General features: G+C 43.4%; 1 protein-coding gene across 1 annotated transcript; it reads right to left on the reverse strand.

Annotated features, from left to right (window-relative positions):
* Positions 1-9,989: 9,989 nt before the first annotated feature.
* LOC311233795 (phospholipid scramblase 1-like) lies at positions 9,990-10,667 on the reverse strand (the record flags this gene model as incomplete). The annotated part of the gene is made up of 1 exon (XM_084320816.1): positions 9,990-10,667. The coding sequence occupies one exon, from the start codon at positions 10,665-10,667 to the stop codon at positions 9,990-9,992; it is 678 nt and encodes a 225-aa protein (XP_084176942.1).
* Positions 10,668-15,798: the final 5,131 nt, after the last annotated feature.

Here is a 15,798-nt window from a genome sequence, read left to right on the forward strand (position 1 = left end):
GCCTTCTTTTCATGTTTAAGATCAACAAGCATATCTGCCCCTTCTCCTGGAGTAGGCATGTCGGCGTGGTTAGGGCACGGGACTGGTTCTGGTCACGCTGGTCCGGATCAGTTGAACCCGTTGTCCGCCGGGGATGCAGATCTGCTGTTCTGGTACCCTGAGGGACTTGGGCTTTTTTCAGGGGAAAAATGCCAGGTCGGTCCGGGTGTCACAGGGTTAAGCGCTATGGAGACCCTGGTTGGGTACATTTTTTACTCAGCACTGTCGTAATGGCTTACGGCCTTGCCAACCTGTACACGCTCGATCTCGTCAGATCTCGGCCGCTACGCAGGTTGGTCCTGGTTAGTACTTGGTTGGGAGACCGCCTGGGAATACCAAGTACGGTGTGCTTGGGGCTGGTTCTCCATTCTTTTCGCTCCTCTCTCACGCATGGCGAAGAGGGACCTGTTGGGGTGGTCCTTGACCTCTTCTGGTGACCCTGTGCTTCCCGTATCGCCGGGCCCGGTCCGAGGTAATGTTTCGTCGACCCGTAGGCCTGGGATAACCCTTTTTTGAAAACTGAAACACTTGTACTGCGGTATAGCCGGTGTATACCTGCAGGTGTGTTTTGGAGTTTTTTCTTGAGGGGTTATAGGAACAACCACCGCATTGGGTAACACCAAGGTGGTTGATTCCCTGGTGTGTTGGAGCAGTGTCAACTCCCGGGTTCATGACGTCTGCCAATCGTGTCAGCCTTCTCTGCCTCAACCCCTCTGGGTGGGTTTTTTTTTTAAATGGAGGCTCGGTCATGCAACAACGCCAGCATACGCCCCTTCGGCCGGGGCGGTTGTGTTCAGCTGTCCCCTCTGGCGCCTGTCTCGTCCGCCGTCTCCAGGCTCGGGTTAACAGCCTGTTGCCTGGTTTTTCCCCGGTGCGCTGCCTGCTTCCGTTGGTTAACCTTTTTTGTGTGCTTACGGCCATGCTGACTGCCTGTTCTGCAGGGTCAGTGTGCCAGGCGGTGTACTATTGGGGGGACAGGGCCCGCTCGGCTGAGGGGCCTTTGTCCGAATACGCTGGCGATGTGGGGGGCGGGGTCACTAAGTGCCCACCTGGTGGGGTCTTGATGCTGGCATCATGGACTTCTCCGGGCCCCCGTTCCAGGGGGTCCAGTCCCTTTGGTGGGTCTGGGCCTTCCTTCGCGCTCCGCTGCTACGGCCTTGCCACGGGGTTGGGTTTGCCCTTGCAGTAACGCGGTTGTTCCCTCCGTTCGTTCCCGGGTGGAATGCGGGTTGTGCGTGTGTGTAGTCGTGGGGTCAGGCCACGGTCTGCTCACCCTGTGCGTTGAGTTGCTTGAGTGCCTCTTCGCACGGTCGGGTCCGTCGCCCTCCCGGGAAACCTCCAATAGGGGGGGTGCCCTCCATTAGGGGGGGTCGGGGGGGCTCGGCCCTCCCTGTTCTGATGGTTGTGGGGGGCCTTCAGCGGGGTGTATTTGATGGCCGGTGGCTCCGCTCGGCCTCCCTATGTGCATGAGTGACGCCGAGCGGAACCGACTATGATACAGAACGTTAGGTTATGACTATAACCAAGTTCTGTTAATAGTGGTGACGCTCGGCGTCCGACGCCGCTGCAGCCCTTGATCTCACCTTGTGGTGAAAGCTTGGGAAGGAGGAGAGCAGGTGACCACACACCTGCTTATGTAGGTGAGCTGATAGGGGTGTGGTCAGACAAATATTGGGATATAAAGGTACATTGTGGTCTTTATTCAGTGCGCGTGCACGTGTGCGAGGACAGTGCATGAGTGACGCCGAGCGTCACCACTATTAACAGAACTTGGTTATAGTCATAACCTAACGTTCTCCATTACTGTTTTTGTTGTTGGGAACGGTGCATTTTGTAATAGTTGGAAACAGTGTATGTAAAGTTTGTTGTTTATTACAACTGAGTTAACAAAATGTTCAGTATAAGACAAGGAGTTATTAGTTCTTATTATTGTCACTTCCATCTGTTTAAAAAATTTAGCAAATTTTGTCAACTCCGTCAGTTTCTCGTCAACACCGTCAGATCATTGTCAACACCGTCAGATGTTTATTTTTGTTAATCATGGGGGAAAATACAAATTCCTTCTTCAGTTTATGTTGTTTAAGTAATAAAGTAGCATTAGATCTTCATCCTCTTGTGTCTTATTTACTTAATGATCTTTTTTTTATCATATCAAAATTAAAAACAAAGTTTGAAAATGCTAATATTTCTAACTCTGGGTTTTCAGAATAGTGTGAAATTACACCTGAGGTTTATATATTATATTTTATTGCATACCAGAGTAACTAAACACTATTACAACATACTTCAGAACTTTAGATTCTTGTTGGACTGAAATAATTAGAATTATATACTTTTTTGTGTGTCTGACGGAGTTAACACAAATCAAGTTTCAAAGGGAAACATGTGAATTTGTTGAAAATGTTTTTCTATGTAGAGCCCGCACCTTTACATGGTTAAATAGCTCAGACCTTTCTCTACATGAATATATAACTCTAATCAATATAGTGTGTATTCTCAAAATATAATATTTAAAAAGTGTTTTGTCCCGACTCTCAAGAATCAGTGAGTGAATTTCCTGTGAAAAAACATTTATTTTTTACAGTGTAGGCATGATGCTATCCTCACAGAAATTAATGTAGTCGGTAACAGTCCTCCATGGACACTCTTGTTGTTCTAAAACACTCCTTCAGCTCCTCCTCTTCTGACAATTTTCTTTCATTTCTTTAAGACTTTGTCCTTTGTTTAGATTGTATCTATTGTGATGGTAACAAGAGAGGCAGAGGCAGGAAAAAGTCTTTAAATGACCAGCACGGTCCTTTACTAAACACAATACTCACAGAATACAACAAAATGGAACTCTTTTCTCTGACCATTACCCGGACCAAACTGAAACAAACCAACAAAAAAATCCTTTAAAGCAACCCTGAGCCAATGGAGCACACCTGTGACATGCCTCTTTAACAAGGTGCCCCAGGTCTGGCCAGTGCCTCGTTAAACCACTTGGCATTGAGAGCCACTTATCACATAACCTCGTTCCCAGCTTTATCTCGAGAGATAAAGCCTGGTAAAGCACTACGGCCGAAAGTGGGAATCAGGTAGGAAGTCCCGCCCCTGAAATCACGACACGGTGCTCATGAAAATGTATCCCCCCCAGAAACAACCTCGTTATCGCCTCCCTCGACAGGCTGACAGACCTGCTTGTTTGTTTCGCTGGGGACTATAAACGGATCAGGGGGTGCCCGGAAACCGGAAAGCCTGTAGCCGGTATTTCTGTATTTCCGATTCACATTTTAGGAGGCATAGCTTTACCAGCCTACTTATCACACCAACCAGCTGACTGCCAGTCGACGAGACAAGTGGCTCTTTATTGGCTCTCCCACATCTACGCTTATGTTGCACCCATGCATCACACCAGATTCAGGATGAATATATTTTAATAAAGGTTTTATTCTGAAAGAATAAACTAAAACAAACAGTGAGTTGGCTGGTGATCAGTGGCCTTACTATATTCTCCAGTGTAACTGCCAAGTGCCAACTGATAAAACTACAATGTACAATATTATAGCAACAATCACAGTATCCCAAAAGAATACATTCTCTAATTAATTCCGTTTTAAATAAAAATAGATTAGGCGGCTGGGTGGCGCAGCGGTCTAAGCGCTCATCACCAACGCGAGAGACACCGGTATCGAATCCGGCTGTCAGCGTTGCCTCCGGCTTGGGCCGGCCGTCATACTGACTCAATTGGCAGAGTCAGCGGGAGGAAAGTCGATGGGTGGTAATCTGGTCGTTGTAAACAGCGACTCCTACAGGTCGGTCAGGGCGCCTACACAGCAAGGAGAGGAGATGGCGAGGGTAGTGTGAGCCTCCCACACGTTACACCTCGCCAATGAGAGTCCACGCTGGCAGGTGAAAAGATGTGGCTGGCTGACTCCACGTGTATCGGAGGGGACATGCGATAGATTCTTCAACCCTCCCTACGACTGACCAGTGGGGGGCACATGCGAGCAACGATCAAGACAGGGGAGGGGGGAATTGGCACGACTAAATTGGGATGGGAGAAAAACAGAAAAAGAAGGAGAAAAAGTGAAAAAAAAAAATAATAGATTACAAAAATGCAATGGTAAGTATTATAAATTAAACATACATGGAGGAGTCTTTCGCAGTCAACCAGCACCTGCTAATGAGTCAGACCCTTTAGCACAGCTGGTTAGTGCGGCTGCCTGTGGATCCTATGGTCACGGGTTAAAATCTCTCGGTTACACAAATAGGTTTACTAAATATTAAGTCTGTTTACATTCCTTAACTCATGTGAACATTTACCGTTGCTATGGCAACATGTGACAGCTGACGTTAGCTAGCATGTTAGCTTAGCTTAATCGTCGGAACAACAATAACACATAAATTACAATTCGGCATATAAACAAAATCAACAACAGCTATCAACAGTCATTGTCCTTAACTCATTCCCCACCAACAACGAGTATACTCGTTATTGGGTGCCAATCGTTGAACACCAACAACGAGTATACTCATTATTTGATCGTTATTTCTTTTGTTCGATATTTCTATTCATTACAGGCACACAGACTCAGGGTTAACATGGGGAATCAGCCTGAGAATGTAAAAGTACAATACCGGCCGCATCACGCTAGACGGCGGTATCGCGCACCCTTTGTAACCTTGTATCCTGGGCTGTGGGACGGCCAAATGTCTCGGGTTTCATTTTTCCTTCTCGGGCGAGGCGAACGGTTCTCTCGGTTCCATTGAAGCGAGTCAAATATTCCCGATCCATATGTTGTGGTGGATTATGCCGTGGACCAAATGGACATTGGATATACCAGATGGCAAACAATTGGAATATTATTTTTGGAATACTCCCGATCACAGGTAAGGACGATTTGACGTCAATAATCAAATAATCAGAAACGACCCCCCCATATCCATAGCTATAATATAGAATATAGTTATAGCTCTACAAACAAGGTGATGCAGTCCTATCTTTTAAAACGTGGCAGTGCTAGAGCGGGGCCCCGACTAATCCCCGGCAGTCAATGAGTTAAGACCCTAGCTGATGTATATTTACACAGGTTGGATTCTCAAAATGAGAAGAATAACAGCTTCAATCTCTAAGGAACTAACGTTAGCATTAGTGACGGTTGCGTCCACTTGTATGCAGTTACATAGCGTTATAGTCCCCTCAAACAATGTAAGTTAACACTTTAATCGCCGGAAATGCCGAAACTCGTCATTGCCCGCCATGCTCATTCTGCCGAAGACGCCGTAACACGTCTTTGATATCAATATTTCAAAAATCTGTGATCGAAATCATATTTCTCCCCCGGGGACCTGATATATACTGCTGAGCTCCACTCAACTCTCTAACGGTTCAAGAGCGCCATCTGGTGGCCGATCGGTAGATCGCCCAACAGGAAGTCATGTGGATGAAGTGGTGCTCACCCATATTTCGTCCGGGCACTCGCTATCATTAGCAGGACTCCATCTTGACACAGCGAATACCGATCGGTGCAAATAACTCGACAAACAACATGATTTGGACGTATATACTATTATACAACCTGGAAATGGATCGGGTATTTATACATCCCATAATAGGAATATCTCTGCTCCACGCTCATCGCCCAACGGCACGAGGAAGATACGGTAAGATCCAGCGTTATTTTCCAACGTGTTCTTTACTAACTGCTCTGATGATCATATCACCCACACTAGATGAATGATATAACGTTGCCCACGGAATTATAAACGACCCCCCGCCCATCCGGTCAACATCAGATCATACGTAGTAACTCCTAGAACCACATCCAGTTGAAATTTTTTATCTCGCACAGATTCCTACCAAACTGTATTTGATCATCAATATAATGCATTTGGGGCTATAAATCAAGTTCTGGAGAAAGCTGCAGAAAACGATAAAAACATACTTATACTTTAGACCGTATTTTAGTATGAATATGTGAATGAAAAGGTATAACGTTGATACACCCTGAACAATAGATATAGGCCTTTGAATGGGCCATGGTAATGTCAATTGAGCAATACAATTTAAAAAGTTATAGCCCTGCAAAGAAGGGGAACTTCTCCATAGACAAATAGAGATGGCGAGGGATGGTAAATTATGAATTTAACCATGGCGATCAAAGTGTTAACAAAGCACTATACAAAGAATATAAACAAACAAACTTTTTTATTTTTTTTTATTATTATCTTTTTCCTCCTTCTTTTTCCGTTTTTCTCCCATCCCAATGTTAGTCGTTATGCCAATTCCCAATCCCCTTCCTGGTCGTTGCGCACTCTACCCCCATACCGTCGGTCCGGGAGGGTGGAGACTATCACATGCTTCCTCCGACACATGTGTACCCAGCCCACCGCTTCTTTTCACCTGGCAGCGCGGACTCTCACTGGGAGAGTGTAACGTGTGGAAGGTCACACTACCTCTCTTAGATCCTTCCCTTGCTGTGCAGGCGCCCCGACCGAACTGTAGGAGTCGCTGTTTACAACGAACAGGACCCACCCTTGCCGGGTTTCCCACCCTCTAACACTGCCAATTGTGTTAGTATGGACGAACTATTAATTAAAGGTACACAACTGATCAAATATGAAGGTGCTTAGGTGACATTTACCCACCTGAAAGAATAAATTAAGACAAACTGTGAGTTGGCTGGCCTTCAGTGGCTTTGCTATTATTCTCAGCTGCCAACTGAAGAACACAGTGGGAGCCCACAGTTAAATATTCAGGTACTCACAGTTGCTCTCGTGCCTTTTAATAATATCAGAAATGCATTAGATACGGTTCGGTTGTATCTCCAAACATACTAAATAAATAGCGCATACTGTATATAAAATAATAACATAAAGTGAGTGAGCAAATACACAAAATACCCTATATGCCACACTTACGTAATGATAAATGCATTCTATATATTTGGTTACACATTTGTTTACCCATGTATGACCAGTCAGATTGGCTTCTGTGAAAATGGTTTATGAAGTGAGATAAATTAGGTTTGGTATAAGTTACATTAAATAAGGAGCTTGGGGGAAATAATGCCCCTAAAGGTTCCCTGAATTACATGTATGAGTGTAAAATAAAAACGCCCCTGGGAAGAAAAGAGGGTAAAACAAACAGCTACCATATGAGTGTTCAACTAATAGTCACCTAATAGTCACATTTTGTAGTACTGCTACTGACTGGGTAGAGGGAGCCCACAGTCACATTCTGTAGTACTGCTACTGACTGGGTAGAGGGAGCCCACAGTCACATTCTGTAGTACTGCTACTGACTGGGTAGAGGAAGCCCACAGTCACATTCTGTAGTACTGTAGATTAGATTAGATTTTAAAATGTTCACAGCAGTAAAAAGGACATAGGCATAAAATGAGGATGAGCAATGCATAAAGTGCAGACATAAAATTAAGCATAAAATAAGCATAGAATGAGCATAAAATAGACAACAGCAAAGCATAGACAAAAGTCCAGATAAGGTATAGAACATTAAATCACATTGTTTTTCATATTAGGATCTAACATCTTAGTAGGCCTTAGGTTTTTACGGTTTTATTGTCACTGATACTGATACACAAAAATTTGAAATATAAAATCATGAAATTAGACATATCAACCCAGTATTTTAGATGTTTACACAATACGGTTGATAAGAAAAGGGTACAGCAGTATTTTAGATCTTTAATGCTGTCAGAGCCATAGGTCTTTCTCATACTGTACTCCGCCTTTCCCGCCGTGCTAAGGTACATTATAGAACAATTACAGTTCTGAATTACTTTACAGAACAGTTCTGAATTACTTTACAGAACAACAGCAATAAGTACATCTACTTAAAGTTGTATTGGTTTTTAGGTACAATAAATAATAAGAAAGCCCAGAACAGTACTTCGCTTTTAATACTTTGAGTTTTATTACAAAGTTCACACGGCAGGACATATATTCAATGTCTGACAGTTCTATGGCAATATAACATAGAGAGTAATAAAAGAGTAAAATTGCAATAGTGCAGTGCAATAAAATAGAATAGACAGAGTAAAACAAAACTTGAAAAACTTGAAATTTTTTTTACAATAGTGCAGTGCAATAAAGTTGTTCTCATCTACAGTACAAGAATCACAGTCTGGATGCAATGAGTCCAAGCAGCAGAGTGTATTAAAAGGCTAAAGTGAAGAGGTATGTTTTTGGCTTATTTTAAAAAATATATATTTTGTGATCTAGCCTCCCTAATGTCCATAGGCAGGGTGTTCCATAGCTTTCGTGCATAATTCATAAAGACTGCATCCCCGATTTTCTTTTGGCTGTGGTTGGGAACCTTCAATAGACCAGTAATAGATTATCGTAATGTTCTAGGGGGCACATAGTTAACAAGAAAATCAGCAATGTAGCTTGTTCCTGTTCCATTTAGTGCTGTGTATATAAGGAGGAGGACCTTGAAATCGATATAAACTTCTAAATGTTACCAGAAGCCAGTGCAAGGTAGCTAACACTGGACTGATGTGGTCTCTCCTCTTGGTTCTAATAGCAGATGAGTTTTGAATGAGTTGGAATCATTCTGTGTTTTCTTCCCCCGGGAGGCTGGTAAGGAATGCATTGCAGTAGTCAAGTCGGCTTGAGATAAAGGCATGGATCCGTTTTTCAGCATCCTTTTGATTCATAAATGGCCATACTTTAGCTATGTTTCTGGAAGAGTGATGTTTTGTCACCTCGTTGATGTGTGATTTAAAGCATAGGTCTGAGTCTATTATAACACCCAAGACTTGTAACTTCGGGTTTGATCCAAGGAGTAAGTTGCCCCATATTGCTCAGCAGCATTTCTCTATTTGTTACAGGGCCGACTAGTAAGATTATACAGCACAGTACAGTACAACACAAATAAAATTGGCATCCTACCAGAGTGCAAATGTAGCAGTAAAGTGCAACAGCAATATACAATGTACAGGTGATTAAATTGGGTACAAAATATACAAATTAGTACTAGTGAGTAAAGTGCTAATCTGATGTATAGTTGTAGTATATCTGCTCCCGGCTGCCCTTGGGGGGAAGGACGACGGGATAGGTCAAGCGCAGAGACTCAATCTCATCGGCGACCCAAAAAATAATTGCATGTGTGTGTGTTCCTGTGTGTGTGCCGCCCATCGCATGTGTGCGTCACAGCATGACGAATAAAGACTTCTTCAAAGTCCAGTTATATTATAATATGTACAGTGATACAGGTGTAAAGACAGTATGGTAGTAGTCATACTGGCCAGTAACTAGTAAGAGTAGGATATGTACAGATATAGATATGGTATCTACAGATATGTAAAAGGACTGTGTAGGTAAATACAGACAGGTGTGGATAGATATATATGCGGTGAGAATAAATATATATGGTATATACAGCATTTGTACATGCTATTATACAGAGTATATGGGTAGACTATAGTATGAGGTGGGTAGTTAAGATTATTATGATTACAGTGTAGGGCAGTTGTAGACAGTGAAAGCACTAGTATAAATTGTGTAGAGTTCAGAGTCGTACAGTATGGGTAACAGAGCCTAGGGTGTAGGAAATGCAGTCAGAGTTCAGAGGTTATATGGTCGGGGGGGGGGGGCTGTCAATGTGGCAGAGTTCAGAGAGATGACAGCTGAGGGAAAGAAGCTATTCCCGAGTCTGCTTGACTTGGATTGGAGGTTCCTGTAGGAGGGCAAACAGACTTATTAATTCCCTTTCCCCCTCTCAAATTCCTCAGAAAGCAGGCTCTCAGCATCACAGCCTTCATCTTCACATCCAAATCCATTGGGAATTAAATCTCAAAGCTATCTGTATCCGTACAAGCTTCCAGAGAGAAGCTACCCCACTGCTTACTAATCTGGCCGACCTCTGAAGATTCATCCAGAGGCAGCATCTTGAAGATCATATCCGGCCCACAGCAACAGACCAAATATGGACATATTTTCTTTTACTTTTTTGTCTCAAAAAACATGAAATCGATCAGGAAGCAGACTCCCAGCATCACAGCCTTCATCTTCACATCCAGGTCCATTGGGAACGAGATCCCAAAGTTATCAGCGTCGGTGAAGCCTTCGTGCATGAAGCCACCCCACTGCTTTGTGATCTGCCCCACCACAGCTGACTCATCCAGAGACTTCACCTCAAACGTGACATCAGACATGCAATTACAGTCACAAAATGGCCCCTTGACCTTAAGCTGGGGCTGCCTCATCTTGTTCAGAACTGTGAATTTGGGTAGGAAAGGGTGCCAGTCCTGCACCACATAGCCTATGGGGTTACCAGGGGGGTTCTGCACCTCCAGCTCTTGTAGGCAGCAGGGAAAGCAGCACGAGCCGCACCTCAGGGGGCGTGTCAGGGTCAAGACCTCCTGCCCCAGGTTGTCCTGGATGTGAATGGTGAAGGGCCTATTGGGGCCACAAAACTGCAGGGTGAGGCAGTCGTTCTCTTCCTCTGCAGTGAAAACCTGTTGGCTGACGCTGTTCTTCACTATGTAGGCGTTTCTCATCTCAACTCCCAGGACCACCTCCATCATGCTCACTTTCTGATGCACGAGGAGCTGGTCGATCTGAGTCAGGTACTCCAGTCCCGGGGGGCAGCCTGGGGGCCTGTCCGGGACCGGCATCATCACAGGAGCCTGGGGGAGTGGTCCTCCAGATAGGATGTAGTCTGGGGCAACGGGCGCTCCAGGGATCATTTGTACTGGATACACTGTATTCTGGCCCGCCTGCCCCCAGTTACTGTACACTGGTACAGGAAATATACCATTTCCATAACTCACATATGCCATGAGTCATCTGCCAAAAATCACCAAACAAACACAATATAATGAGGTAATTGCACAAAATAATATTGAGCAAAGCTATTCTCTTGTAAACCGTTACAATGCTGCCTTCCACACCTTAAGTACCACAAAGGGACAGTTTGTAGAAATGGTAGAAGGAAGCATTGAACGTGTGATTTCACTGGGATGTAAAACCTAGGGCTTTGTGTAGCCATACAATGTGTGTGTGAGGTCTTGCATTCAGATGAGGTCCTGTTAGCAATACTAGAATATGAACTCAACATTTTATTGTTCCACATTAGAGCCTCATTCATCGTTCAGATTGTGCAGCCCCAGATTTTACATTCAGGTGACATCACGAATATGAGAGGTTGTGCATGTTCACAAATATTGACTGAACTGTCCTGACGTACAGGAATAACACGTGAGGTTTTCAAATAGGTGGCATTACCCTTTAAGAAAGATAGACATTTAATTTACATATAGCACATAAGTAAAGAATGAAAAACTAAATTGCTTACCAATTCCCATGGATTTTCTGCTGAAGAAGCCTTTTCAAAATGATTCAGCCTTGAGTCAAAGCACGTCTGAAGACACAGGACTACAGTAGGAGTACCGTACAGCCACCGAGGACATAAACATATTTGTATGTTGGGAACCTGAGAGGTGTTGCACCGTGGGACTCACTCCCTGGCAACCACTCTCTCATAAGAGCATCAGAACAGAGTCAGGTGGCATGGTCTCATCTTCATATTCATATTCATTGTCTCGTCTTCATGAGTCGTGCGTGAGAACAGATCAGCCTTCCACCAATAATCAAGCAATAGGCCCTTTTCACTGCAGCCATGTTCATTTAATTTCAAACTTTTATTTAAACTCGAAAGGCATGTGAGGTTTCTCTCATTTACAGTCACATCGAGTGTACATACTAAGTTAAGCAAAAAAAAGCATATAAAATCACAGTGTATAAAATCACAACAATAAGACAAGTAACGATAACAATCAAATAAAACATGTACAACTTAATTGACAAAGGTTGGAGATCAAGGTTTTATACTCTGCAACAGAGGGTAGAATCTCAAGCTTTAAGGACTGTTGGAGTTCGTTCCATGAGCTAGGGGGGCATCATAGCAAAATGCAGATTTACCCTGTTCAGAGCAAACTCAGGGGACCTTAAGGACCAACCAGTCACTAGAATGGGTTCACTAAAACTCCATTCCAATAATGATGTAGTATAAGGAGGAGGAATACAACACAAAATGACATATTTTTATACAGGAAATTAAATAGATTAGATATCAGCCCCACCTGGTGATCAATCAGGGGCGGTCCCAAGACTTGCATGATTTATACATTTTATAAATCATGTAAGTCTTGGGACCGCCCCATATCACCAGTTTGGGCTGATATCTAATCTATTTAATTTCCTGTATAAAAAGATGTCATTTTGTGTTGTATTCATACTTGAAAAAGACCGGAAGGGTCGGTCAAAACGTTGTATCTACTGCTATTATTTTGTCAATTAAAACACCTTGGAGCATCAAGTGAGTTGCGAGCCCCGCTTTGTTTTATGTATTACTGTTTTTACAGTTTGGTTCAGCACCAAGGAATGGAGGACGTGTGTTATTTATTTTTTCTGAGTATAAGGAGGAGGTACCTTCTATTCTTACCTCCATCTCGAAAGTCATGGAAAAAATAGTCTACGAACAGGTCGAAAAGTACCTAGCGGAAAAAAATCTAATCTACGAATTCCAATCTGGCTTCAGAACATCCCACTCCACTGACACATGCCTTCTCTATTTGAACGACCACATCAAACAAGAGGTGGATGCGGGCAAATACTGCGGCATGGTCATGCTGGACCTACAAAAGGCCTTCGACACTGTCAATCACTCCATTCTGATTGACAAGCTAAAAGCAATTGGTTTTGATAGTCTATCAGTGGGCTGGATGCAATCCTACCTTGAGGGGAGGGAACAAATGGTGGAGGTAAACGGTACCCTATGAATGAATGAAAACTTTATTTAACAGATTGCAGAATGGGTACAATACAGTACGGCTCAATACACACAATTGTTAAGGGGATGCAGACCTGAAAAAGACGTTTGTCTAGTTTCCATCAGGGTCCCCCATTTTCAATTCATATAGACATTTATGACATACACAACATACATGACATTTATGACATAGGGACATATAGGTATTTAGTACTGATACATTTGTGACATAAACGGTATTCAAATATACAGTACTGTTACCCCTAGATCCTGACAGAGTATATACATATGATGGGGAGGGGACTGTACATTAGGAGGGGGTGGGTGGGTGGGAGGGAAATATCCATACGGCGGGGATGGAATATATACATGCGGTGGGGAGGAGACTGTCTATTAGGAGGTGGTGGGGGTTTTGGGCATTTACGGTGGCCAGTTTCGAATTGCAGCCTCCCGTAGGTGCTCTTTAAGAGCCGTTTTGAATGTGGGTAGGGATTCACATTCCTTTACAGCTTTGGGTAGGGCGTTCCACATTGATGTGGCATAATTGCGAAACGTGTTTAGTCCCTTGTTTGAGCCGAATCTGGGTTTAACATGATTTGTTGAGCTTCCTCTGGTGTAGTGGTTGTGGTATTCACTGACCTTTGGGAAGTATTTTGACATGTACATGGGTACCTTAGTCGTATAGTGTATCTTGTAGACCAGGCCCATTGCAAGTTGCTATCCCCCCCCCTCACAGTGAGCTGTGGTGTTCCACAAGGAAGCATACTAGGACCGCTACTGTTCCTAATTTATGCAAATGACATGTCGTCAGCTTGTGACTGCAACTTGTTCCTGTTTGCGGACGACTCAGCCCTGCTGGTCTCTGACAAGAACAAGTTACAGGTTGAAAAAACCCTCAGCTCGGAACTAGGCAAAATCTGCATATGGCTCGCTGATAACAAACTATCATTACACATGGGCAAAACAGAGTCCATTCTCTTCGGTTCAAATAACAAACTCAGCAAGACCGACGGCTTCTCAGTTACAGTGGGTGACAATATGATGAAATTACCTACCTGGGTTCCATCCTAGAGGCTAATCTTTCCTGTGACAAAATGGCATCCAATGTAATAAAAAAAAGTCAACCAACAAACTCGATTCTTGTACCGGATCTCCTCTCCCTGAAGAGACCCTGAAGACTCTGGCAGGAGCACTCATTTAAGGGTACTACGACTATGCTTGCACCTCATGGTACCAAAGCACCTCAAAGGCGCTAAAAACAAAATTACAGACATCTCAAACCAAACTGGTCAGACTACTGCTTGACCTTACTCCTAGAACCCACCTCACCCCTGCCCACTTTGACAACCTAGGATGACTTAGAGTAGATGACAGAGTACAGCAACTTGCAATGGGCCTGGTCTACAAGATACACTACAACGACCATTGACCAAGGTACCCATGTACAATGTACAGCCCCCCCCCCCACCCACCCAACCCCACCCCACCTACCCAACCTCCTCCAATGTACAGTTTTTACGTCAAATGTATACTCTCTTTTTGTATCACAAACAGTACTGTATTTGCAAATCTGGTATGTCATAAATGTATAGATGTAGCAGTACTGTCTATCTGTATGTCATGTATGTCATATATGTCCTGATGAATTGAAAAAGGGGGACCCTGATGTAAACAAGACGAAAGTCTTTCTCTGGTCTGCATCCCCTTAACAATTGTGTGTATTGAGCTGTACTGTATTGTACCCATTCTGCAATCTGTTAATAAAGTTTTCAATCAATCAATCAAAACCTTACCAATAAGGGCCTTAAAAATGAACAAATACCAGCGTTTGTTGCGCCTCTCCATCAGCGAGGACCAACCATCCATCTCATAAAGGACACAGTGATGAGTGTCGTATCTATCATTAGTGATGAATCTGAGCGGAGAGTGATATAACAGAGTCCAATAATTTAAGGGTTGAGGCCGCAGCATGCCTATAAATTACGTCACCATAGTCCAGGACTGATAAGAAAACTGCTTCGACAACTCTCTTCCTACTAATCAAAGGAAAGCTGGTTTTGTTTCTGTATAGGAAGCCAATTTTCTGTCGCAACTTGGAGGCAAGGTTGTCCACATTGAATTTAAATGTACATTTCTCATCGAGCCACACCAAGATATTTATATTCAGTGACTCTCTCAAAGCTAGAACCACTTACGGTAGATATGTGTAAACCATCATATTCACTGTTTCTGGCTCTAGAAAACAGCATAAATTTAGTTTTACTAGCATTAAGAACCAATTTAATAAGAGTTTCCTGGAGGGTAATAAAGGTTAGTTGTATGTTCTCAATGGCCAATTGTACAGTCAGCAATACAATACACAACAGTATCATCTGCATACAGATGGGCTTGAAAAACATTCAGCGAAGACACAATAACATTAATATAAATAGTGAAGAGGACAGGACCTAGAATTGAACCCTGTGGTACACATTTAGTTATTGATAAAAAGTTTTATTGGGCATAACCCGACTTTACACACTGACGTCTCCCTGACAGATAATCTTGGAACCAACCAAGACAGCCTCCAAGACTTTCGCTGAGCAGGGTAACTTGGAGATAGGACGGTAGTTATTTAAATCATCTGTAACACCACCTCTATGTTAGCTTATCATAGTTAGATGGGTAAACAAAGGTATAACAGGGATAGGCTTAATAAAATTTTCTATATCTATTGTGATGGTAACAAGAGAGGCAGAGGCAGGAAAAGGTATTTAAATGACCAGCACGGTCCTTTACTAAACACAATACTCACACAATACAACTAAATGTAACTCTTTCGCTGACCATTACCAGGACCATACTAAAACAAACAAACAAAAACAACTTTTAAAGCAATCCTGAGCCAAGAGGAAGACACCTCTTTAATTAATGAGGTGCCCCAGGTCTGGCCAATGCCCCGTTAAACCACTTGGCATTGGGAGCTACTTATCACACCA

The sequence above is a fragment of the Notolepis coatsorum genome, assembly GCF_963971535.1.
Source record: "Notolepis coatsorum genome assembly, chromosome: 1".
NCBI classification, from domain to species: domain Eukaryota; kingdom Metazoa; phylum Chordata; class Actinopteri; order Aulopiformes; family Paralepididae; genus Notolepis; species Notolepis coatsorum.